At 46.0% G+C, this 27,501-nt stretch overlaps 1 protein-coding gene across 4 annotated transcripts in view; it reads left to right on the top strand.

Annotated features, from left to right (window-relative positions):
• Positions 1–27,501, top strand: part of LOC139057572 (protein ELYS-like) — a 137,897-nt gene that overhangs the window by 49,647 nt on the left and 60,749 nt on the right. For all 4 annotated transcript variants that reach the window (XM_070536015.1, XM_070536013.1, XM_070536014.1 and 1 more), the window contains exons 16-22: positions 1,112–1,201; positions 5,752–5,883; positions 10,646–10,802; positions 16,879–17,110; positions 19,275–19,376; positions 21,714–21,916; positions 25,240–25,334. In XM_070536015.1, coding sequence (XP_070392116.1) covers positions 1,112–1,201; positions 5,752–5,883; positions 10,646–10,802; positions 16,879–17,110; positions 19,275–19,376; positions 21,714–21,916; positions 25,240–25,334 — 1,011 coding nt within the window. The remainder of the gene's footprint in view (positions 1–1,111; positions 1,202–5,751; positions 5,884–10,645; positions 10,803–16,878; positions 17,111–19,274; positions 19,377–21,713; positions 21,917–25,239; positions 25,335–27,501) is intronic.

Here is a 27,501-nt window from a genome sequence, read left to right as displayed (position 1 = left end):
GGAACACATATCCGAACTTTGCACAAATTTTTCTGTACATAAAGTGTGTTCATTATGCTAGTAAATACGGTATTTTGGAGGAAAACTATAAAACAAAGCTTTCTGTGCAATAAAAGATTGCCATTAAATGCATTAAACTGAGAACCTCATTGGTGTTCAGTACGACGTACATTCTCCGATTCTTTAGCCTCAGAAGAAGAAAAGCATGTGATTCTATTCAACACACATTCTATTGATAAAAAATATGTTCAAGACCTTCATGTACCAGAACTGAGCTGTAATCAGCACTAACGTACTAATTTGAAGTTCCCTTTAGGAAGAGTACACCATACTGTTCATCTTGGTTTATATGTACCGTACTTAAGTTACTGACAGGTTGGTACATTCTTGTTGTGCAAATCTTGGGGACTCCCGAGCATGTGCAGCATTGTTTTCTTGCCCAAAACTTCAAAAAAATATTTGTCATAAATATTCTGATATTCAATTTCACATTCAGCTCTTTCTTTTTCCATTCGATTCAAGATTGAATTCAGTATCTGCTATTTGCTATTTGCACATCCCTATATTTTAATAGTTTGCAGGCTGTTCATTCTAGTTAAATAAACTTCTGTACAAGACTACTTTTCTGCCTGATACGTAGGCTGCTGCATGCATCTTTGAATGTTTGAACATTTTCCCAGCTCAGGCATTCTCTGCTCCTCTGAGAAATGTATTATGGCTTCTACTTACAGCTTATAACGAACGACTAGTCCAGCACTGGGATGAATAAAGTATTGCATTGCCGCTGTGCACAGATGAACCAGTTATGGTTACATAAATTTTATGGCATATAGAATAGAATGAAATCGCAGCTAGTGATAATGCTTTCCACATTTCGATGGAGGCGAAATGCAAGAACACCATTGTACTTAGGCTTAGGTGCACGCTAAAGAACCCTGGATGGTCAAAATTTCCGAAGTCGCTCACTATGGTGTGCCTCATAATCGGAAAGTAGTTGCGGCATGCAAAGCCCAGTAACATCTTTTTTATTTTCCTTTTCTTTCTTTTTTTCTTTTTTTTTCTTTTTTGAGAATTCATTTTCTGGCCACTTAGTTTTTTCCTTAATTCACAGGGCACCTCTCTGGAGAACCACTGTTGCCCTTCGTGTTGGACTGGACCTGGGCCAAGGTCAAAGAGGTCAAGCGTTCCTTGGACATCTTGTGTGAGTGCTGCGAGGATTTAGTTTGGGCAACTTGCCAGAGTGACGAAGTTGCTTAAAAAGGGGGACACTAATAAAAAACTAAGCTAGGCTATATTATTAAATTATGCTACCATGTTACCCCCCCCCCCCCCAAAAAAATGGCTGTGGCTTAGGTAAGGTTAAGCCCAGGTTGCGAAGCATACTAGCCTTTATTTTAGTTGTTGAACCACTGTTTAGCCTGGTGAACTGCTGTTGCTTGGCTATATTTGGTTCGGCTAGATGAAGAAACAACTCATGTATTACTGCTTCGCCTTCAAGAGTGGAACGCGACAGCGTTCCTGTCGACCCACCAAGGGGTGTAAGACAATGGGCTACAGGGCAGCGACTACGCGCCCCGCATTGGACGCGGTGAGCTTCGAGCAAAGCAGCGTTCAACGCGGCAACGAAATGTGCGCCTGAGCAAGAGACGCACGCCTTAGAAACAGCTCGTTTCTAAGGCAACACCGCATTCACTAGAGGCGCTTTTGTACCGCTTTGAAGCATCGTACTCGCGGCTCAGTGGTAGCGTCTCCGTCCCACACTCCGGAGACCCTGGTTCGATTCCCACCCAGCCCGTCTTGCAAGAGTTGAGCCAAAGCCACTTCTCCTCTGTCGTGACGTCACGGTGTCACGTGGTTTCATGGCGACACCGCCGCGCCTGAGGAGCTGGGTTGAGCTCTCGTAATATGCTTCGCATAAAAAAAAAACTCTTGCGCTTGCTTTTGACGTCATAGATATGCACAGCGTCTGCTTGGGCCTGAGTAATCTTTTGTTTGCTAAGGTAGACCACATTGTATCCTAAAGGAGCCAGTTACTGAACTTGGCAAAACAACCTAAATGTTAGAAAATGCTTTGAAATCCGTGATGTTGCACGGATAAACCAGGGCTGCTGGGGCTTCAAGTCAGAATTCAATAAGCGGAAGTTTGGCCTTCATTCTTTAATCTAATAATCGAGCTCTTTCTGCAAATTTAACGAAAAATGCTCTTTCTGCAACAAATGCCACAGCAGTTATACATAATCTTGAGTGTGTCGGAATTCTACGACTCACTAGCACAAAGGGCTGACGATATCATGGACATCATTGAGCCCATAGTCTCTGCCATCAAGAGACCACGTGCATCTTATACATTTGGCTCATTGGAGCACAGTGACCACTTGCAGCATCTCCTTGACACTAATGAGCTGCCAGTTTGCAAAGTCGACCAGCTGGCCACCGAACTTGGCTCACTCAAGCAGACCAACATCGCAGCCTGTCACGACCCCAATGGCCACAGCCGCAATCAAGACAGATAGCCAAGTCCGTCTTGCAAGGTGTGCTGGTACCATGACCAGTGCGGTGATTGCGCTCAACAGTGCCACCAGCCTTGTGCCTTTGCGGCAAACGCCTAGGCCATGCACTGAAGGTGGCCAGTGCCAAAGGCTCAACATCGAGCCACCTGTTCCACTTCACCGGCAGCATCACCAAGGCCCAATACCTCATTGATGCAGGTGCTGAGGTGCACATAATTCCTCCTGTACTGTTGGAATGCCTAGGCCATGCACTGAAGGTGGCCAGTGCCAAAGGCACAACATTGAGCCACCTGTTCCACTTCACCAGCAGCATCACCAAGGCCCAATACCTCATTGATACAGGTGCTGAGGTGCACATAATTCCTCCTGTACTGTTGGAATGCCTACACCACCACACAACGCCGTCTGCCAGCCCAAGTCCCACAGTTTGGGCTGTACAGTCCAAACCCTTGACTCCAATAACATGCAACCCCACACTACACCACAGCAGCTACACGCTAGCATGAGCAACACAGCTCGAGCAGGGATACCTGTCCCATCCCTGTGCTGCCCCTGTACGCTCCTTTGACCAAGTTGCCGTCGAGCCCCTCTGGCGACAGCTCTGACAAATCAGACGTTGGTAGCTGTGAACAATCCTCACATGACCCAGATAAGGCAGATGGACTGACATCACCATTCTGTGACACGAATCCTGGTGGTGTCTCGCATCTGCCACCTCACCCTGTCCTTCACGTCATACTCGAAGCCATGCAAAGCCTATATTGCAAACCAAGAACCAAAATACAATAAATATGACAAAACACACAGTGTGGCCTAACAGCAGGACAGAGTGCACTATGAAACAGCGCAAGAATTTAGCAGCGAGCTCACACTTAGAACGTCCACTGTCTGACACGTTGTGGCGATGCCAGTTTACCAGTAGAGTTTGGCACTGTGGCTCATGTGGATGTAGACGCTTGGTTGATCGTAAGTCTCGGTGGTGGCTGTAGCGACTGGCAGAGTTCGCGATGACAGTGCCTTGCTTCGTCCGCAGTTGCCTCGTGCAAAGTAGCTTCTTTCCTGTGGACCTCCTAGTGCCCACACGATCCGAAGTCAAATGCATCTCCCCCTACTTGCAGTCATCTGGCACTAGTAGGAGTGCGGTGTTGCACTCCAGCCTCCGGTGGCTGCTATTAACACTCCAGTGTAGCAAGCATGTGACGCCCCCTCAGGCATAATGTTCGTTCGCGCCAGGCTCGGTGGCCTGCTAAGCTCGGTAGGCAACATTGGTCACCGCATCGCAATAAACAACGACGAGCACGGCTGCTCGGGTTCAGTCATCGTTCAGCACCACCACGCTGCAGAGCGTCCGACTAACGGAGTGTGCCTCAAGCCCTCCCTTGTTCACGAACCCGGGTGGATCGTGACATCCGGTGCCTGTTGTTAACGGCTTGCCTGTGCGGGCTGTGATCTGCAATGTGGGCAAAGTACATGCCTGTGCGGACGTCATATCTTGTAAGCAATCTGCGATGTGGGTAAAACATGCACCCGTGCGAACGCCTTATCTTGAAAGCGATCTGCAATGCGGACAAAGTGCACTTAGTGCCAGTAGCTTCGTATGCACTGTGCTTTCAATGTTTAGTTGGTGTTGAAGAGAGAGACGGCATAAGCTCACCGTTGCTGCCGCGCTTCCTCACTCCAACATTTTAAAGGTGACTTACCACGGCCATCGAGCGAGATGTGTTCATGTTTACCTGTGCGCGTGTGACACGGTGCTTGTTAATTCAGTTAGTAAGCTAATGCTTACAACTTTATATGGCCAATAAAACTACTATCCTAACTTCACATAGCTGTCTACTAATTTGCTATTGCAGTCGATGCTTTGCCTTTCGGGCGAAACTGCAACTTTTTTGTTTTTTACTTGGACTTTCGTCACTCACTCTTTGCAATAAAGTAGTTACACATCGCGACCGTTGGAAGTGAGGCATTTTGGATATTACAGGCTTCGGGGAGAAGGGAAGTGCAGTCGAGGACGGCAGAAGACTAGGTGGGGCAATGAAATTAGGAAATTTGCGGGCACTAGTTGGAATTAGTTGGCGCAGGACAGGGGTATTTAGAGATCGCAGAGAGAGGCCTTCGTCCTGCAGTGGGCATTAAATAGGCTGGTGGTGGTGGTGGGCTCCAGACAAAATGGACATTTTTGTCAGATGATCAGGGTCTGTTGTAACGAGAGTCGACTGTAGTAGTACCTGTATGCCGAACCTGCACCAGAGTATCCCAAGCATAACGGGGGAAAAAATGAACTTGATTCGACTGGAATATAACTTTGTTTGCGGCATCATGTTTCTGCGACAAGCGTTAGGTGGTTACAGCAATTTCACTTTTTAACAGTCTTGTACCTTTATTTGTTCAAATACCAAGAGTATTGTTTAATTAAAAATCCTGCTGGCCGTGACGAGATATAATATGCAGGTCGAGTTATCAGTTCGTTTGAATATGGGAGTTGGAATTATTGTGAAACTGGAAATTGGAACACATCGTTTTTTCACCCTCTAAAGCCAGATGGGTGACAAATGTAAGGCACTTAAAAGAAATAGTACAGGAATTAATTCAATAAAAGGACTACTGTAAACATTGCGATCACTTCATTGACGTGCTCCAGATTTGTCTTTTACAACAAATATTTTGCTCCGGATTCGAAATATTTTGCTACAAATATTCTGCTTCAAAAATTGCTCCATAAGCTGTTCCAGCTGCCCCATACCTGTTAAGGAATGGTGCTCTAGGTTTGTTTGCGGAACAAAGTCTGCTGCTTGCATTCCTAGTATGCCTCTTTAGCTTAAGTATATTGATAGGTATTGAATCGAGCCTCCTTGTCAATGGCCAGGTTGCATTCTTGTGTTGTCTCATGCCTGAAACATGTTGGTCAACAAACGGCTGAAGTGGTGAGCATGTTTCCGTCTAGTGTGTTCTTTTGTGATTATTTTGTATGCAGAAAGAAACATGTGATGATGATGATGATGATGATGATGATGATGATGATGATACGCATTTTATTGGCGCAAGGGCCAGGGATGGCCAAATAGCGCCAAGAAAAAGCAAATGTTTAATTAGTGGTGAACGTTTCTGCCATATTTTGGGCATGCAACACCGCAGGAAAGCCAAATCAACAGTTTCGCAAACAGTACAATGTTATACTAGGGTGCCGCTTTTCATATTACAGTGCGAGATTTCATCTTATTGCACATCTCTTGCATTGCAGACACGCCGCTGTTCGACTGTTCTGGTCAGGATGCCACTATGATCGGTAGGCGAATGTCGACACACCTCGAGGAGCTGCGCATCTTGAACAGGCTGCTGGAGCAAGCATTGGGCATGCAGGTCGACAACCGGGGTGAGCGTCGGTTGGAGTGGTTCTTGGTGTGCTTTCTACATTCGCTCAATTCACCAAAGGTTCCAAGTCATTATTAATCATGTAAACATATACTAAGATCACTAAGAGAAAGAAAATCAGGCCAGAAACTGTCTCCTAAAAGAGACATCATGCCCATGTGTCTCTGACACATCTGAACATCACTCTCTCCGAAGTCATTGTCGTTTGAAAAGACCTCTGCCTAGCTGTGCTACAAGAGCCGCCATTTGTGACAGCAAAGTAGTTTGCAACTGAGCCTAATCAAGAAATAAAGTGTTCATGCATGTGGTTTGGATGCAAAAGTACCTGGCATCAGAATAAAGAAGCCCGCACCTTTTTATTAATCTTTTGATCTTGACTGTAAACTTGACAGTGTAGACGTGCAACCAGTGCTTGCCCATGTTGTGTCAGGGCAGGAATATGAGCAGTGATGAGAAAACGTCAGTGAGTGTAAAACTTTCACCGGGTGAACATGTGCATGTTTTACATGAAAACCTGCAAAACAGACATACAACTGCTATGCGAGCTGTCTTTATGTTGTACCAATCACTGTCGGAAGTTGTGGGCACGCAAGTACTACTTGCTAGTGACAGTGGTGGTCCTGCTGTGCCATTTTGCTACAATTTGAGTTGCCTGCTCCTGGCCGTAGCCACTGAAGTGCTATTTCCGCCAACTGCGCAAAAGTACGGTATTTTTTCGTTTTCCCGGCAAACGATGCATTCACTAGGGTTATGCAACTACAGTCAACGACCAATTTTGCGGATGCCCAATTTTTTGTACGTGCCCGATAATTCGGACGCCTTTGCAGCACTGCCATGGCACCCCATAGAGTCACCGTATATAAAAACGTCAGAAATTTCGGACGCAAAAAGCCTTCACCATCTGGTTTTCCGAACTTTCTTCCATCACCACATCTGCGAAATGGCATTGATTGAAGCCACCACCGTTGCCATTTTGCTATCTCGCCGCCTCGAACAGGCACACTCGCACACTGATCCCCTGGCAGCTGTATTCACCAGCGTGGTAACACTAGGCCTAGCTACATCAACGTTAGCTACCAATGTTGCTGTTTGGTATTGTGTTTTTCATTAGAACACTTCGCCTGCTGTTAGCAATGGCACTGACTCCGTCTTTGTACCTCGTCAATGGCTTCGAAGCTCGAAAAGCAACTGTTGCATGAAGCCCGTTTCCGAAAGGCAGCTTCACCTCAATAGAGCAGTGTTACGCGGTGACGCAAACGGGAAGTATTGCGGTGAAGCATAACAAGAGTTCGAAAGGGCAGTTGTCACTGGACGCAGTATGTATTCCTTAATTATACACGCGTGCACTCGCCATCTCCTGTCACAGTATGGTAATAACTGTACTGGCAGGCCTTCGTAGCTATTTCAGGTGTGCCTGTGGTGATTTGAGCTGCTGGGGGCAGTAAACATATGTATTCGTCTTCTTTTCTTTTTTTTCTTTCTTTCTTCTTTCTTTTTTTCCAGACTGCCCGATTTTTCTGACGTTTTCGCGGCCCCTAGGTAGTCCGAAAAATCTGGCGATAACTGTACTCAACTATACAAATTGATTTGTGAACATTCAAATAATTCAGTTCACGACTCGACCATCTACTACAGTTAAAACTCGATCTAACGAAACCCGATTTTGCAAAATTCCCGATGTAACGAAATTGCCACTCCCCGACAGGTACCCTAGGATTCAATGTTGTCATCAAACCAATTTAACGAAATCAACTTGGCTGAACTAAATTTAACAAAGCTTTTCCTGAAATAAATGAGTAAAAAAAAAAGCGATGGTTTATATATAATTTTGACACGGACAGGTTTTTCTTCCAGCGTGTGCTCTAGTGCTTGTGTGTTAAAGCATCTAGGCGCTGTAGTCGCGGCCCTAGCTTTATTTTGATGAGACTGCATGCCACGTCTATGTACAGAACTGCAGACTCATCACCGCCTCAGTAGGGGTGGCGGCGATTGCTTTCGTTCATGGTTTATGCAACAGATGGCTGGATTAGCGGCAACTATGACAGTAGCTTTCATGTGTCGGTGCATTACAATTTTAGGTTTTGAAGGACCCAAAAATGTTTCGTGGTTTTACAAACTTCCAGATTTAATGAAATAATTTGAGCGTGGTCATCGCTTCAATAATTCAAGTTTCAACTGTACTCTATTTTTCGCATGTTTGGTGGAATACTTGACTGAGGTCAATGCATTGCACGTAGCCTTACCAGGGTGCCCAGTTGGTTTCAAGACGAAATAAAATATCATTCTGGAGTTTTTACGTGGGGAAACCACAATCAGCCTGTCCTGGTACAAGGGTACAGGTCAGGTCATTAACTCCACTCGAAACAATTCCTGCACCTAACGCCGACAAAAGGAAATGGGACGAAAGCAGCACCTACATGCGAAGATATAAGATATAGGACCTATTAGCCACTGGAAGGCACGCAGATCATATCGCATACGCGTGTTCAGGCACACAAAGTCGTGCGTTTGCCCATACAGTTCAAAAATTTGTCAATCTGTGAACTTCTATGCGCAGTTGCAGTAGTTGCTGGCTTCGACGGTTGTCAAAAGCACATATGCATGATCTCGGAGCCAATCACCGGTTAGCCACTTGTACGAACATATTAGCAGCAAGCTTTCCGGTCACACTAGCCAACAGCAAATTTTTGCCATGGCACACTGCCTTGGTCGTCAGGCCTAATTGGTAATGCTTCTAAACGTCTGTCGGGTATCAGCGGCAAAAGGTAAGGTTTTACGCCGAATCTATTCAAATCCATTAGCAGAAGCCGCATGACACACGGGAATTAGACAAATCACCTCACAACGAAAGCTAGTGTATAGGATTGTGTGAACGTTGTTCTTCACTGCCATCACCATCTTTGGCACACATCGTATGGAGGCACCTCATTTTGGCTCCATTCATAGATGCATAGTCTCTTGTGCAGCTTCTAGCATTGTTATTGGGCGTAATACAAATGTTTTCTAGCACAGTAAAGCATATCAAAGCACGTCTGTTATTTGGAATGTACATAAGACATTTGCCATCATTTCTTGTCTTGTGCTTGACAGAGCAAATTGTTCTAGCTTATTTGTAATGTTATGTCTGTCTTGTGCCAAGGCACATATCTTTGTCCTTGTTAGCCTACAAAATTTTATTTAATTGTTTACAAAACTAAGTTGTTTACCTAACCAAATAAGAATGTTGCAACATATCGTGCATGGTATACCGTCCGTCGGAACTGTTGGCTTCACTGTTAAGGAGCACTTACTGATTGCACAGTAATAACAAGCTTCGCCAAATGGCTACACATTACTGCTGTACTACTCCAAATGTTCCAGAAAGACCAATTTTTATGCTGCAAAACTGCTCCAAAATGCTGGTGTGGCTTCTGTTAAACTTCTCTGGAATGACATTTTTCCTGCTCCAAAAATTGCTCCAAATCCCAAACTGGGTGGACCACCACTGTAGTGAGGAAAATCAGATTGAGAGGAGTTTTCAGACTACGAGCCAGAGGTATATTATTTTGTCAAATTTTAAATGCACAACATGGTTATAAGACGAAGTGCATGTGTGTATTGCAACTCTGTTTTTGCCCAAAGTGCACAGGGTGTCTACCAACTGGGAAAACCGAGAATTCCCAGGGATTTTAGTAGTCTGGAAATACTCAGATAAAACTCGGGGAATTTGTGCTTCTATCAGGGAAAATTAGCTGTAATTTTATTCAAAGAGAACGAAAGTTGCAGTCATGCTGGCTCGAGTAACAGAGAGGAATCGTAATGAATTGTCTGACACCGTGTCGTCGGCATTGGAGTTGCCAGTGTACAGTCAACGACTGATTTTCCGGGCAGCCGATTTTTCAGACATGCCTGATCATTTAGATCGCTATGGGGTACATGGTACCACCACGGATGCTTCAAATAGTCCGAGGAGGGAACGAGCGGCAAATTGAGGATGAGAACAGAGAGGACCTACACCGTTAGGAATGAACAGGAAAATAAGCGTGCTGCTGCTTCTTTCAAGAAGCTTGAGCTCAAAAAACAGTGTTGGCTCACACCAAGATGCAGGTGTCTCTCAGCCAAACCAAAATAAACTCTTTAAAGCAGTGAAATGCAACACTGAGGTGTTGTGCGCAGGCTGAGAGTACGCAAGGACAATTGAGGTTGACTTTCCAGCTGCTAAGAGAGAATCTTGCTTGTGGCAAAGTTCAGGCCTCATACCAATGAGGTTGCTATCACGTCATAGAAATAGCTGATATTCGAAAATGTTTGACTCGATTCGCAATGTCTTTTACCATTTTCTTAGAAGATGTTTTATTCGCTATGCGTTTTGCTAGCCCCTCTCATGTTCTTTTTTGATAAAATTGAGACTACTCCTTACCACACAAACTCGATTAAGTCTTCTTTTTTAGCATGCTTACTAGAGGGTGACAGCATTGGGCAACATGGTGTCAGCCTATCTGGGCATGAAGCAAAGTTCTGTGTCGCTCAGGGAATTTTGCAGAGGCACTCGGGGGAAAATGTGGAAAACTCGGGGAATGTGGAAATGTCAATTTGGTAGGCACCCTGGGTGCAACACCAGGGTTGTTTGTAGACAAAAAGGAAACTGCTTTGTGAGTTGATACAAGCGTCCATTCAATGAATCAGTGCTCCACTGCACACCGAGAAGCACTTCTTTGAGTGCCTTGCTGTGGTTTCCAAGTTACCTGACAGGCTTGACCACCACTGGTTGGTGTGACATGCAGATGTGGTGTGCGTGTGGCACGAAGTGACGGGCCTGCTGGTGGGCCACCTGTCAGTGTTGCTCTTTCTGCTGCAATCGGGTGTGCTGCCCGACCACCACGTGGGCGAAGGCCTGGCCTACCCCTACGGCATCGTCAGCACCTGGTGCCAGCAGGCCAGGTAGGCTTTGTTACTGCACCCCGTTGGGCACATCTCCACAAGTTACGCAAATTCTTACAACAAAGCTGTCTATGGCTAGGATTCCGAGATTTGGTATAACGTCAACACAAAACTTTCATCATATTTGGTTAATACCCTGAAATGCAGTGGCTCATGCTCTCGTAAGGTAGAGACTACAAGCACTCACCAAAGTGAAGCAAACAATGCATGCATTCTTTGGAATCACATAGAGAACATACAGAACAGCATATGTTTCAATAATGTACAAGTTCAAAACAAGCGCCTGAACCACATAATTGATTATAAGGCACTCTGGCACCTACATGCAATGCAAAGCATGCAGCAAGCGCTCCCTGCATACGCTTTCCGGTGAAGATTACTGTTGCACCAGCTGCCGTGACGATGGCAGCTTGATGACGGTAGCATACAAAACCAGGAATGACGTAACTACTCTTTGGTATGTAAAAGAAAAACCCACCTAGCAACTGATTTGTGTTATGGCCGTCCTATGGGAAGGCTTCGTATAGCAAGGACTCCTGAAGAATAGCATGCATACGAGGCGAGATTAATTTCCCTTCTCTCTGGGCCGCACTATGTAGGTGCACGAAGTAACTGCGCAAGCCAAGTCAAAGCCCATCAAAACGTCTTAGGCTAATAATTATGAAAAGTGCTTCTGAATTTCGCCATGAGAATAATTTCAACCTACATTGCAATGAGTAATAGTTCTAGTTGTCGTTTCCAGCTTCACTGCCCAACCAACCCAGCTTCAATTGGAGACCTTTTTTGTCCATTTATGTTCCAACTTGATTATAATTGATTATTCACAGCGTGTTTACAGGAGGTATTCAGATACCTGGATTGGGAAGAATTGGAGATAAGAGTTAATGGAGAATACCTTAGTAACTTGCGATTCGCTGATGATATTGCCTTGCTTAGTAACTCAGGGGACCAATTGCAATGCATGCTCACTGACCTGGAGAGGTAAAGCAGAAGGGTGGGTCTAAAAATTAATCTGTAGAAAACTAAAGTAATGTTTAACAGTCTTGGAAGAGAGCAGCAATTTACGATAGGTAGCGAGGCACTGGAAGTGGTAGGGAATACATCTACTTAGGACAGGTAGTGACCGCGGATCCAGATCATGAGACTGAAATAATCAGAAGAATAAGAATGGGCTGGGGTGTGTTTGGCAGGCATTCTCAGATCATGAACAGCAGGTTGCCATTATCTCTCAAGAGAAAAGTGTGTAACAGCTGCGTCTTACCAGTACTCAGGTACGGGGCAGAAACCTGGAGGCTTAAGAAGAGGGTTCTACTTAAATTGAAGACGACGCTACGAGCTATGGAAAGAAGAAGAATGGGTGTAACGTTAAGGGATAAGAAAATAGCAGATTGGGTGCGATGGTCCCCAATCGATGAATGCGATTGATGAGATTGGATGCGAAGGCGCCCGCAGCCTTCTGTTCACGTAGCCCTGATGCTACCCCATTTTCATTTCCCCTCGTACAAGCCACCGTTCACCAGGAACTTGAAAACATTGGTTTACAGTCTGTGTGTGCTGTCGCCAATCCCAGAGCGCTAACAAACGGCTTTCTACTATTTTCGTTCCACCCCGACACTTCTCTCCACATTATCACAGTTCGACTAAGTGGAGAACTGCGGATGACCGGCCGATATGCCTCATCTGTCGCCGCATTGGTTATATCGCCCAATACTGTTGCAACTTGTGGCCCTCAACACCTCGCACGCCGACCAACCTGAGCCGTTTTGATGGAAATGCCCGCAATGTTTCGCTCACCGCCGAGTCCAACAGCGCTGACAACTCTGCTAGGAACACGTGGTACAGTCGCTCACCATCACCATGCGGACACCAGTCGCGCTCACCGCAATCACGTCACCCAACCTCATGTTTGCCGCAGCCACGTCGCCTTTCTTCGTCCCCAGTGGCTTTTGGCCGCGCCCTTTCGGAAAACTAGGAAATGCAGCCCTCGGAGGTGGTGCTGCATTGCCGACTACTGCAGCAAATTCTATCTGTTCCCACAAGGTGTAATTGACGGCAAAATAGATGGCGTACTTGTCTAAGCACTCGTTGACACTGGGGCCCACGTATCTGTGATGAGTGCTAGCCTATGCAGACATTTAAAGAAGATCCTCACCCCAGCAGCTGCCCAAGTGCTTCGTGTGGCCGGTGGCGGCGTGCTGTTTGTTCTTAGAATGTGTACTGCGCGTTTAATTATAGCAGGCCGCCCTACTTCTGTTCTCTTTGCTGTGATCGACAATTGCCCTCACGACATTATCCTTGGATTGGACTTTTTATCCATTCATTCTGCTCTCATAAGCTGCGCGACTGGCGTTCTTCAGTTAGAACTGCCTCAACTCGCCCATGCTCTAAGTACCACCCCACCGCGCTTGTGCTCACTTCAAGATGTGTGTCTGTCACCCGAGGCAATTGCTTACGTCACTTTGACTGCCCAGCCACAGGTTCCTGACGGTGAATGTGCTTCACCCCATCATCGAAGTGCTTTTGAACCGGAACATTGCTGTTCCACGTATGTTGATCTTGGTTACTAATAACAATGTCGTTCTACCGCTTCTTAATTTCAGCCGGTGCCCTCAAGTGCTTCCGGCCGGCATATTCTTGGCCAGCACTTCTTGTGGTTGCGAATTTGACATTGAAAGTCTGAATGCCGAGAGTGGCTTATTAGCGCCAATTGCAGCTGACAGCTCTGGTTCCTTAACAGATGACTTAACAGATAACAGGCGAAAATGATTGCACTTGACCTCACCTCTGCATAGGCCACGGACATATGACTCCTGCTTGAATCGTACAGTGACATCTTTAATTTCGGCAACAGGCCATTAGGCCAAACATCTGTTGTTCACCACCGCATAAACACAAGATACGAATCCTATTCGTCGGTGTCCCTATCGTGTATTGCATGCTGAACGTCGAGTCATCCAATTAGAAGCGGACAAAATGCTCTGCAATCGGGTGATCGAGCCATCAGCCAGCCCTTTGGCTTCGCCTGTCGTCCTTGCGTAAAAGAAAGTGGTTCCTGGTGTTATTGCGTTGATTATCGGCAGTTAAACAAGATCACTCTAAAAGAGGTCTAGCCACTACCACGCATCATGACGCCTTGGACTGCTTGCATGGAGCTAAATAATTCTCGTCCATCGATCTTCGATCCGGCTACTGGCAGATTTCAGTAGATGAAATGGACCGCAAGAAGATGGCCTTCATCACGCCGGATGGCTTATATCAGTTCACTCATGCCCTTTGGCCTATGCAATGCTCCTCCGACAAATGGCTACAAATGGGCCAGGTGTCTTTGTTACCTTGACGACATTATTGTTTTTTCTCCCACATTCGGCAGCCACCTTACCTGACTCGCTGCAGTTCTTGTGGTCTTCAGAAAAGCCGGCCTTCCACTAAACTCCATGAAGTGTCAATTCGGGCTCTGTCAGATCACCTAGTTAGGACACCTCATTGGCGCATCCGATGTCCAACCAGATTCCAAAAAAGTTCGCGCATTACGCAGTTTCCCTGTGCCACGTTCTGCCTCTGACATGTGCTGCTTCGTCGACCTGCGTTCTTACTTTCGCCGTTTTGTCAAAAATTTTGCCAACGTTGCTCGGCCTTTGACAGATCTTCTAAAGAAAAATGCGCCATTCTCATAGGGCCCGGAGCAGGCTCACGCGTTCGCCGCTCTCATCGGGTTTCTGACCACCCCTCCCATACTTGCCCTCTTCGAATTGTCTGCACCGACCGAAGTCCACACCGACGCAAATGGCTATGGCACTGGCAGTGTTCTCACCCAACGCCAGGATAGTACCGAGTGCATGATAGCTTACGCCAGCCGCCTGCTGTCACCTGCCTAGAGAAATTACTCCATCACCGAGCGGGAGTGCTTGGTTTCAGTTTAGGCTTTCGCTAAGTTCTGGTCATATTTGTACGGCGACCCATCGTTCTCGAACAACTTCATGATGCACCGACGTAGGGACACCTTGGAGTTTTGCATATGTACAACCGTGAAGTTCCCTCTAAACCGTTCTTTTGCATAGGCCTTGACGTGCTTGGCCCTTTTCCAACATTGACTAGGGGGAAAAAGTGCATCGCCGTCGCTACTGATTACGCAACACGCTATGCGATAACAAAGGCATCGCCGACTAGTTTTGCTACCGACATCGCTGATTTTCTCCTTCACAACATCATTCTCCAAATGGTGCACCTCGACAGGTACTTGCTGACCGCGGCCGCTCGTTCTTGTATTGAGTTGCGGACAACCTCCTCCACTCTTGTGCCACTGAGCACAAGCTGTCCACCGCCTACCACCCACAAATGAACGGTCTTACAGAACGTCTCAACTGAACAATCACAGAAACGCTGTCAATGTACGTCTCCAATGATCACCGCGACTGGGACGCCACACTGGCTTACGTGACTTTCACGTATAACTCGTCTCGACATGACACTGCAGGATATTCACCCTTTTATCTATCTTTTGTATGGTCGCGACACCACTTTGCCCTTTGACACCATCCTACCTTCTGTACCCCATGTTGCCACTAAGTACGCTTGTGAAGTCATCGATCATGCTTACATGGCATGTCAAGTCGCCCGACCTCGCTTATTAGCCTCGCAACATTTGCAAAAAGAGCGTTACGACTGGTGCCATCATAATGTTCAGTTTGCCCCAGGTGCTTGGGTGCTGCTTTGATCACCATGTCGTCGGGTCGGCCTATCCCAGAAGCTTCTATCTCACTACAGAGGGCCTTATGCTACGCCAAGTCAACGACGTCAATTACGTGATTTCGCCACTACACTTTGATGCATCCTCAAGTCGGATGCCTGTTGATGTCGTGCATGTTTCGTGGCTGAAGCCATACTTCTCTCGCAATTCTTCGCCTGCCATGCATAGAGACGGCGCTTCGCCACCCTGGGGTCCTGTTATGGAAGGATGAGAGAAGAGAGAGGAAGATCAGAGACGCTGGCTGCTGTGTGTTGGTGGTCAGCTATCTTAGCTATTCTGACTCATCCTGTATATATATTGTAAATATAGGTTTTACATACTCGCAACATCCCCGTAACGATATATTCACCCATTTCACACAAAAGAAGGAAAAGAGAACAAGCACTCGCTAGCACCACTAGCAAGAAAGCAAAAAAATGAAGCATGAAGGTATCAGAAATGACCACAACACATGACACAGCTCGGGTAAAGTGAATCTGCATTAGTTGTAGACGTCAGGGCTCCAAAGTTCAGGTGTTTCCCACTACCACAAAGTGATATTAAGAGGCATTCAAAACGAGGTTGAATGCCCTGTCAAAAGCCTTCAATGCTCACAGACGCCAGGTTGTACAGTCGACATGCAGATAGCTGAGGCAAGCGTACACTGAACATTCTACTCTGCAAGTCGCCTTTCAGTGAAATCAATAGGTAGAGCAACAGCCGATTCCGTGAAATGCATGGGAGATTGCGTGATGCTTTCTTGTAGGCGCCATCACCTGCTTTTCAATACGGAGCCCTTTGTTAAAAGCATCTAAACACAATGAGCATTTCACCATGTTCGTCATTCGTGATGTCCTATGCCAGTGCCCATAGTACAGTGTGCAGGAACAATCGCTTTCCGTCATGCTGAACCAGTTCGACGACCAGCCGTTGTCGGAAGAAAGAACTTTTTAACATCGCATCAAAAGGCTGTGCAAGTGCTACTGCGCTTCTTCAGATCGACCGGCCTGCGTGAATGCCTGTAATTGGGACGCCTTTTCTGTTGACTATTTACTCTTTTTTTCTTATTTTTAAAATTTTTTGTTTCTCCTCTTGCTTTTTGTTGTCCTTACAAACCCTGTATGCCCTGGCCCAGTGCAGGGTAGAAAACTGAAAACTCAATTTGGGTTAACCAAAATTTGGGTTAACTATGCAAAGTTATTTCAAGACATCGTTTAAGGCTGACAGAAGCGTTAAATCCTGATCAAGAGCGTATTATTTGATTCGTCATTTGACAGTTTTGAATACTTGCACAGCGCTACTTTTTTGAAGACCACATTTGAAGGATGCGTGTTATATGAATTCGTGCAGGAGTGACGCAGGTGGTAGGCTGCTGGTGGATGTGCTGATAGAGGCAGTCCTGGAGAAGGCGGACGATGCGAACAATCCTTCCGGCCCACTGAGAGTGCCCTACCCTCCACATAACCTCCAGAGGGCCACTGACCTTTACCTGCTGCGTGGTCTCAAACCTTGGATGCCACATGCCATCACTTACTACCTCCTCCTGGACATCTCCAGTATCATCGTCCGCGAATATCGCGAGGTACGCATCTTGAGTATGCATCTTCGGCATCACTTCTGCTTGGGAGGTCTTTTAAAGCAAGGATTTCTGCTTTCTGTTGCTCTCCTGCTTGGCCTAGATACTTTAAACAGTAAACTTCTTATTCAAGCATGAAAAAAATTGTTCTTAAACATCAGTTGACAATCCCTTAAGAGGAGACCTGCAGCAATTTATGAACTCTGGCATGGTGCAGGTTCTCATAAGTAAACCTGTACAGTGGCCAGGCATTGCTGTCATTACCAACTGAGCAAAATCTTACATATACATATGCGGTGCAGCCCTACAGCTATGAATAATGAAGCTGCAAGTGGAGCTGGGAAATCCAACAAAATTCTAGCTGATGAAATGTCAAGATGCATCTGTTAATTAAAAACAAAAATAATAAAATGCAGTGTGCACAGTCATGCAAAAGTAAAGCTTTTCTAGCCATGCAATAGGTGAAAGAATGCCGTATTTTGTACTTATTTTGTTCAGCTATCTTAACAGTAAAGTCTCCAGGTATTATTATGTGTGTTTTGTTCTGAGGTAAGGCTTCACGGCAGTGCATACTGCACTGCCGTGAAGCCTCACCTCAGGACAAAGTTTGCGTATAACCTTAAGCACACTTTAAGGCAAAGTTCTACGCTATGTGAAGTTTCCTTGTCATCTAGGCTATGTTAGTAATTAGTGAATAGTTTGCTGCACAAGCACCGAAACTCTAATCACCAAAGGCTGCACTTGGCAGCAGCGTTTTACAGTGCACAATAAGTATCCTAACGCCGCTTTTGCTTTTTTTTTTCTGAGCTTGCTGAGCTCCAAGAGTTGTTAGAATTAACTCGTGTGTGGCTAAGTAAGTCTGAATGAGCGAGAGTTTGATTCGCCCAAATAATGCATACCAGAGATACCAGAACCAGAGATTGAGTCCAAATTGTCAGATTTTCTAAATTAACAGAGGTCGAATTCACCAGGTTTTACTTCTAACGAACCACAACACTGGGCAAAAGGCAGTAAGTAAGCTTTCTGTAATGGTCGGCCATACTGCTGGCATTGTCAAGAATGGTTGAACTCTTGTTCTTGTCTGAAATTATTTTTAACAGCACTGAAAATGAACTTTTTATCATCTACCATGGTGGCATAGCGGCTATGGCGTAGCGCTGCTGAGACCGAGTGCATGGGTGCAAATCATGGTCACGGTGGCGACCTTTTGATGGGGGCAAAGTGCAAAAACACCCATGTAGTGTGCATTGGGTGCATGTTAACCAACTGCAGACGGTCAAAATTAATTCAAAGTCCCCCACTGCAGGATTGCCTCATAATGAGATCCTGGTTTTGGCGTGCAAAGCCCCAACCCAGAACGTAATTTAATTCTTTTTTTAACTTTCCATCTGTGTAAGTAAGGTGCCCACCTCCTCTCTCTCTCTTTCTTGTAAATAAACTTTTCAACTTTTGGCCCTTGTGTCAACATTTTATGCAAAGACCACAACTATTCACTTCAAGCCAAAAAATTTGTATTTGTGTACGACTACTTTTTGCTTCAAATTTGATTTGAACCTAAAACTGACAGTTCGCCCACCCCTAGTGTTGGAGTTGTGCATCTGCGAATGCTGGCTGTCTTTATTAATGAGACTTCAGCATTGTTAAATGCAGTTATTTCTGTAGGTTTTACACGTAGATTTTTTTTTTCTCCTGGATGTTGTAATACTGGGGGTATGAGTTATATGTCGAAAATTACAGTAGCTTAAACGAACAGGGGAATAAATAAATAATGCGAGAGATCAGAAGAATGATAGTAGCGCTTGTAAATCACTAAATCAATAGCTCAAAGTCACAGTTAGAATTGCAATAAACTATAATCAGTGTGTCCACAGATATACCATTGTACGGCTAGTATGACAAGAGTCAGCGCAAGCTACGTGTGCAAGCTTTTTTTTTTTTTACTTCCACTGAAAGAAAAGCAAGAACTGTTTAAATTTAACTTAATGGAACAATATGTAACAGGAAACTATTGGAATGTCATGCTCCTACACTTGCAGCAGGGAGCATTTCCCAAAATGCCTCCTGTCTTTTACAACTTCGTGTAATTTCCACTGTATGTAATGCATCAATGATGTTGCATGAAACATGATGGCTGAGCCTCACCATCGCTTCACCTCCTGTGGTCTTCCAGGTGAAGGAAGAGCTGGAGGACTTCCCAGCCATGTTTAACTTGGGGACTGACCTACTGAGCATCGTCCAGGGCATCTGGTACCTTGACCATGGCAACCACAAGGTAACAGGCAGGAGAACAACATAGAAAGCTGAGAACCATGCTCTACTTACAGACTGTAACGACTAAGCCGCACATTACAAAGTACACTTAAGAGGGGACGCGGATGCCAAATCATGGAAATTGCTAAAAAAAAACTGTTTTGGGGAAAACACTTTTCAGCGTCTGCAATTTCTAATTTACGCTGTGTCAAAACAACTTACTGAAAAATGCACTCTAATTGATCGGTATAAATTATCTTGTCAGCATTGCGCAATGAGAAACACGGTCAAAATGCTCAAGAACCCTGGAATTCACATAACCGCCTCTCATCTTTTCTGCCACCGAGCGTCACCATCTTAATATCGTTCGGAAGCTCAGTTTGGTTTTTCCATTCCCGCACTCCTCACCTATGATAGCCGCATAGGAAAAGTGTAATGATGAAGAGATCTGATCTAAGGGCTGTTCTGACGAAGTTTGAGATGCAAACGGCCCTCCTATTGGCTCAGTATGCCAGCACACTGAGAAGCGCCTTTCGACTGGCTCTTGCTATGGCAACAGGTTCACCAACACTGCTGGCATAGTGCTTGCCTGCTAGGCCATTCGCAACCATTATCTGATCACATGACGAAAAAAGGAGGGGCTCATTGCAAGGGTCAGACGAGCCAATAATTGGATTGCACCGGACCAAAAAAGTGAGTCAATGGGTATTGGCGGTTCAGTGACGGCAAAGTAAAGCCCTGTGTTGTTGAGTCATGGACTACACGGTAATGCAGGTGTCACGTGCTTGGTATTTTACTTTGGAGACTGTAAACAAAATGTTCACTGTACAGTGAAACCTTGTTATACAAACACTGCATTAATGACCTTTTCAGATTAACGAACTCTTCAGAAATCTCCATCTGACTCCTTATGGTTTTAATGTAAAAATACTGTACTACGAACTTCAGAATACCGAACTTTTCAGAATAACGATCGCTATTCCGTTTTCGTGTCATGTTAACAGTGCCTTAGTAGTGCGAACTAATATTCTGAAATCTGGGGCTTCTTAGATTTCCATGTATCCTGCATGGCAGCTGAAACAGTAGGCTAGCAGACAACAAGGCACAGCGGACACCACGGCGCTTGAGTTTGGGAAATTTCGGATGGTGCTCAGTAAAAAAACAAAACAAAAAAACGCAAAAGCATTTTTGTTTATTCCAGAGACGGCGACACATCGATTTTTGCAAGCGCATGCTCCGCCTAGGCAACCGTACTAGCTAGGGGTGCGGCTTCTGCGCCTGTAAAGCATCTGCTTTGCGCACGTCACTCTTAATGGACAGTGCTTCGGTGGTGTGTGGCGGCGGAATCTATGGGAAATAGCAAAAGTGCGGGCCAAGAGCCAACGGTAACATTTTCGTGGATAACTCGAATGGTGACAGCTTATGAACTAACAGGTTGACAGGCGGAATGGTAAGTTATTGGGCTTTCACTATAGCAACATTTCAGAATAAAGAACAAATTTTGGCGGTCCCACGTGATTCGTTATATCAAGATTTGACTGTATATGTTGGTCCGTTTTCTTACCTACAGGTCTCTTTCAATCAAAAAAAGATACCATCATCTCCTAGACCAAGTCTTAACCATTGGGATCATGCTCTTGTGTTTAGCCGTACAAAATTGCCCAAAAGCCGATAGGAAATACCCATTAAATTTGTTTTCAACCTAATACTTTCCTAATCATTGTAGCAATCGAGAAACTATTTGTAGATTTGAAATCTCCATGAAAAATAGATCAAGACTGTGAAGATTCATTCATATAGAACCAACAATTAAAGAAAGGTTCTACCAAGTGTCGACGCTAAAAAAGACAAGGTCGATGTCTGTTGGGATTGAAGTGAGCCAATAAACAGATGTTGATTATACAGCCACGATACAATTCACGCATTTGAGCGTGAAGGGCCTCGCAAGCTTTGGCTGTTTTCTTGGTGTGTGGTCTAATGAGACGAGCTTCATTCGTGTCAGCACTCTCACCAGCCCATCGAGCGCGGACAGCCTAGCTACGCTTGCGCTTCTTCTCTTAAGCATCGACTGCCGCCTTGCAACACGGCGGTGTGTTACAGTTGGAAATCCCTGCGCTAAGACCAGCCTTGACAATAACGACAGGTAGAGCATAGCAAAAACATAAAATAATACAATCAGAAGCTACAAGCACGAAGATCATACGAATCCACGTACAGTACTAACCACCATTCCCATGGTAACTGAACAGTCACAGCACCAGTATTCTCTCTGGTAACTTAAACTTTATGGTGCATCTCTCTCTCTCTCTCTCTGTGGCCTGGCTCATGCGACGGCACACTTGCATTACACGACGTGCAGGAAGGGACGGAAAAGCTCCTGCATGCACACTCAGTGGCCACCTTGAGCATGCGACCGTTGCTGGCTGCCCTGTGGGCTCCCGTGGTGCGCCACCTGCTACGGTGTGGGCAAGCCCCGCTGGCCCTGCGCTTCCTTGACCACTTGAAGGCAGTCTCCACGTCCGAGCAGATGGCCCTGCAGTTGGACACCCTGCTGGCCAACAGGTGTGTGTGCTGAACTTGACGCCTCATCTGACAGTAACACCGTGTCTCTCTCTCTACCCTCATTGTAAAAAAGCACGTTTATGTGAAATTAGTATACAGCGGAATTTCACTGCTGCTACACCGGAAGACTGAGGCAATAAATTAGTACTGTGGGTGCCGAAAGGACATTGTTTGGGGTGTAGTCGAGCTACCCTGTGCTCGCCAGCGAGGAGCGACTGCACTGCACCGGTGTCGTGACACCAAGAAGCCTTCTTGTTCTCGTCACACCCAGTACAGTCAAATCTTCTTATAATGATTGCAGATATTACTGATGCACAAATGTCCACATTTCCTTGCATTTATGATTTTCTCACCCGGTGTATTCTTGAAATTGCATCCACATATTACGAGCATATTCAAAAGTGCCCTGCTGTTACAATGAGCACTTCAAACTAGGGTTGGGTGAATAGTATTGAATATCATCGAATTGAATAGTGAACGTTCGAATAATTTGATTCGTGCATCTAATATCTACAATTGGATTTTGCAAATATTCGATATTGTCGTGTGTCTTGAAAAGGAACTGGTGGCGTTTATTGAGATCAGCTGGCTCCTGAAAAACATGTCGGTGGGACTTGGTTATCGAGCCGTGTGGGGTAGCGAGGGCACTTCTTTCTTGTCCTCACCTGCCTCTTCTCTTGCACTGCGCCCAATACTGCAGGTGGCATGTTCCCCTTCCCCGGAAAGAGCACTGGCTCGATGCTCAAGAAATGGTGTAAGAAAAGAGGGAAAAAAGTACATGCTCAAGGCAGATGCCAGCACCTAAGCCACAGTGACAGCTGTAGGAAAGGAAAGTCAAAAGTACTACAGCAGTGGTGAAATGTGATGTGCACGGTCAATGGGTGAGGCAAGGTAGTTCTGCAGAGATGCCTTTTATGCTATTCTTTATCACTGTTTTCATGCTTCTACAGTGGTCAAGGCGGCACTCTGCCCATCTTCTTTAACAGGTTCAGCCGGCCATGAGCAATGAATAAGTGACTGGAACTCGCACCACAAATAGCGCAAATTGCAAATCCAGCCTCTAGAGTTTAGTGACTTGGCTTAACTTGTGGCTTGGGTACAACGAGCAAATACTACTGGATTGATTTGGATTCACTAGTTTCGGTTTCGAGGAGGTGCCAACAGCGTGGTTGATGACCATGCTGGTGATGTATAAAAGCAAAAATATCGCTATTTCTGCTCGACTGAGACTCATTGCAACATGTGAGAGGTTTACGTTTTCTTTATCACTTCCCTTATTCCCTGCCTCTACAGAGCAGATTCATTTTGTGCTGCTGCACTAGGGAGTGTTTTTCTTTTCTTCTTGTTTCTTTCTTTCTGTTTCTTTAACTGTTATTTTTTTTTAATGAATCTATGGTAAATCGACCAAATGTTTCCACATTGTTCTATATTTCTGAGAATTTGTCTGAACCGAGTTCATGTTAATCGGTTTACTTTAGTTAAGTGGTGAGCGTCTTGACACTGAAGCATGGTGACCAGCACTGTCTAAACTTCGCGGCCGTAAAGGAGGCGAAATGGATGTGAAGTGTGTTGTTTCTTGTATGGTGGTACTTTACGCGAAGGTCACATTAGGCAAGATGCGATACCATGTTTTGTGCTGGGTGTCGATGTACATAGAGATCATGTCTGTGACGGTCTTGTTTAATCACTCCGGAAGTTCGTTGGAAATGCCGATTGGTAGCAGTCACCTTTCAATGCCTGGTGAATGCCATCCCTCTGTCTGGGATTTTGGTGGAAGGGGCATCATGGTGCACTACCATGTGCAGTGCCATGTGCAATACCATAGGTGGTGGCATGTGCTGCTGGAAGGTTCGATGATGCCATCCTCGTGTGCTGTTAAGCCAGATAGTCTTCAATGTCCCAAGGTCGTTCAACAAGTAGGGGTGGCGGCAAGTCGGTGGAAAAGCCCTGCAGCCTAAGGCGTTAGTATTGTCACTGGTGGTACAAATTATCTGCTTCGCCACCGTGGAAGCACAGAGAATGGTGGTCCAGTGAGTGCCAAACATCTGACTTTCGAAGGGACGTCTGTTGATCGTTGGTGTAATGTACCGGTTGCTCCGACTGAAGCACAACCAGAGAGGTGGCGTGAAGAAGCACTGGAGGTGTGCATCCTTCGTTGGTGTACTGTACCATTTGGGCCGATTGAAGTACAGCAGAAGTAGCAGCATGAACAAACAGCTGGGGAAATAAAGCAGGGTGTGTCAAGGCTTCTGCATAGGTCGCATGGGGGTGTTCAGTTGGTGCAGGCTTGGTGTTGGCAAAAAGTAAGCTGGCCCAGATTGCTTGGGGCACTTCATCTTTTAGAACTCTTGCCATAGAGCTCACTGTAGGTTGTGGCGGGCCGCAAGCCATTGTCAGCATACATATATATATATATGTCAGCGTGCACAATGGTACGCATGAGTTCCCGAAAATACTCGTTTCCAATGGCTGTTAAAATGTTAATAGTGGATGTCACATTTACTTGGTCTTAGATAAAAATTCAGTGAGTCTTTGGAGGGCTCCACACAAGACCAGGGAAGAGCTGCTCCTTCACTCCTTGCATCAGGAGATGCAACTGCTTGTCCTTAGTCATTCCTGGGTCTGCTCGCCTGAGAAGGTGCATCATATCTTCGACAAACGCGGTAACGCTTTTGATGGGAAGCTGGGCGCAGGAATGGGTCACTCGTTCTGCTCATTCCCAGCGATCAGCACTGGTGTAGGGCTCGAGCTGCAGTTTCTTCTCGTTTTCGGCGTCATTGTGTTGCCTAGTTTGAGTGAGCGCATCCAGAAGCATCGTTTTTGAGTTTCGACAAAAATGTTCCAACAAGTGAGGGCCGAGCAGGCCAACCAGCACGCCGCGCACGGCACGTTGAGCGCACACACAGCCTGTGCGCGAGGTAATCTGCGACAGGTGGAAAGTTTGGTTGAGCCGAGATGGCTGGTGGCTTCGCGTGTGTTGTTGGTCACGTAATCTCTCGTTTCTGACGGTGAAGCGAAAGGCAGCGTGAAGCATTCACTTCCTGCTGGTGCTGTTCATCGCGCCAGCCTTGTCACAGTGAGTCTTATTGGGTGATATCCGTTCATGTTTGCCTGGGTGTGCATGACGCCATGTTTAGAATTTAAATGTAAGCGAATGTTTAGTGCAATTTGTACCAATCTATACGACCTATAACACTATCACACTTACTTCGTACAGTTGTCTAACACTTTGCTGTCGTTATCAGTGCTTAGCCTTTGTGGCGAAACTGCGACTTTTTTGTTTCATTCCTGCACCCTGAGCAACCATTTCTGCCTGTTTGCAGGCGGGTTGTGGACGCCCTTGAGCTAGTGCGTAGGTACAGCCATCTGTCCAGCCTGGATCAGCTGCTTGGCTGCATCGTTGCAGTGGCCAGAAAGGGTAAGTGCAGGGGCAGGGAAATGTAAACCACTCAAATTTGGAACAGTGCACGCCTGAAGAAAGGTTTCTTTTTGCTGCTATTGTACATCACTCGAACAAAGAAATACCGTATTACATTTGTTTCAGCCACGGGTAGAAACATAGCTAATACACTTTTCAGGGTTGCATGGTTTATCAGCTTTCAAGTTTAGTGTTTTGTCATGATGATACGACGTGCAGTAGTCATATGCTGTCCACCTGTTTCACTGGCAGTCCAGACACACTTTCTTTATGGCCGTCTGTGAGCTCTGTTCTGTGCTGTTAGCAAGCCTAGGCTGCAATTGAGCAAGCCGCTCGCTTTCCGAAGGTTGCCCTTGCGTCATTAACTTGGCAATCTGCAAAATTCTTGAGGACAGGAGGGAAAGCACAACCAATAGACCAGTGTAGACAAAACCTGCACTGAGAAACAAACAGCAACTTGCAGATAACATAGCAGTGTCCACTTTGGCCAGCACATGCCTCCATGCCAGCCTGCTTGTTGCTTTTATGGTATAACAAACAACCATATCTGCTAAAAGCGGTGCTCAGCTGGGCTCGGTCCATGTGGCAAGCCCACCTGGAATACAGTGATGGCATGAAAAAGCTGTCTTGGCGCTGGCCTTGCCATCAGTTGTAAGTGAAAGCACTGCTTCTGTCCTAGCACTGCAATATCACCTCGGCCACGTCTTGTATAGCATCGCTGACCAACAACTGCAACATTGATAATGCCGTGCCATGCTGAAAGTCGAGCTTGTTCTCGGAAAGACAAGCAACACTCGCATCATAACGAACACAGGGAGCACTGTCGTCAGTCGCCAAATCGATTTAAGGCCACTTGACACTGGGCGCTTAAGCATAGGTGCATCATTGAATCTTCTAAATGCTCTCGCGGCAACGCGGTAATTCTATAACATGCCAGATCGATACACAGCGAACCCATCTTTCAGGAAAATGCTTGTGGTACTGGTGTGTTGCATGTAAGAAAATGCTACTTGTCTACTTCTAATCAATTCTTGGCAAAACAGGACTCGTTGACATTACCTTTGACAGTGACGCAGCGGGCGGTCAAAAGGTTGTTTTCGCCCAACTCTGCACTTCCCGCACTCATGTTTTAGCAGTTTCTGTATTGCATAATACTGCGCTTGTTTTCCTGGCTCTCGAAGCTCATAATAGAGAGGCAACCACATGCATGCAATATTCAAGTGGCACAATAGTCGGACCCTGTCGTACTGTTGCACCTTGCTGTAGGACAAATGCAGTAAAAGCTCGTTAATTCGAATTCCATGGGGTGCTACGAAAATTCGAATTATAAAAAATTCAAGGTAATGAAAGTCTGAAAAGAATTGCTCGGTTAAGGTGCGTATGTAGTCCGATGTAGTGTGAGCACGCGCTGGCACAGCCAACGTAACCGGGCGCAGTCAATGCAGTCCAACGTGCTCGACATTGAGATGGCTCTTGCTCCATCAACGCGTTCATGCCAACTGTGCCGATCCACAATGCATGGAACGGACAAAAAGTGCCCATGCCGTTTTGCCGACGGTTGCAGACAGCCGTTCAAAGCGGCGCATGCGTTGGGGAGGGTTGGGGATCGTTCTGTGCATGCTCCAAAGAGAGCAGCCTTGAGCTAGTCTTGAGGGGACGGCATTTCGGCGGGCACAGCAGAAGCGGCGTAACGTGACTTGCCACAAGCGATGCGCGCCAAAAACGTTCGACTATAAACGTGCCTTTGCACTGCCGACGCTCACCGCAGAAACCAGAGCTGCACTCTCAAATGCGCTCACAAAACGCACCATAACCTGCCGCGATGTTTGTCTCCATTGTACTTTCATAGGTGCACCGGCTGCTTGTTGCCGAGTTCCGCTATACGTATAGATGGCGTCCAAACACATAACCCAGCAATGCTTTCCTCCGAGTAATAGCTACGAATCTCAAAGGCTACGCTTTTTCGTGCCACGAGCACCGAGAAACGTCACGGCCATCATGAATTAGATGCTACTTGGTGCTGCTTCTCGGCAGAACAGCTCGTAGAGAAAGAGCATAGCCTCCCAGATATAACATGAAGGAGAAAAAAGAAAAAAAACTTAGTGCTGCATTTGTTGTTTTGGAAGTCTTGATAGAGGGAGAGAACCAACCTGCAACAGAGGCGTTG

The sequence above is a fragment of the Dermacentor albipictus genome, chromosome 3 (genome assembly GCF_038994185.2).
Source record: "Dermacentor albipictus isolate Rhodes 1998 colony chromosome 3, USDA_Dalb.pri_finalv2, whole genome shotgun sequence".
Lineage (NCBI taxonomy): Eukaryota > Metazoa > Arthropoda > Arachnida > Ixodida > Ixodidae > Dermacentor > Dermacentor albipictus.
The sequence above is the reverse complement of the archived record's forward strand: the minus strand, read 5'-3'. Positions and strand labels throughout refer to the sequence as shown.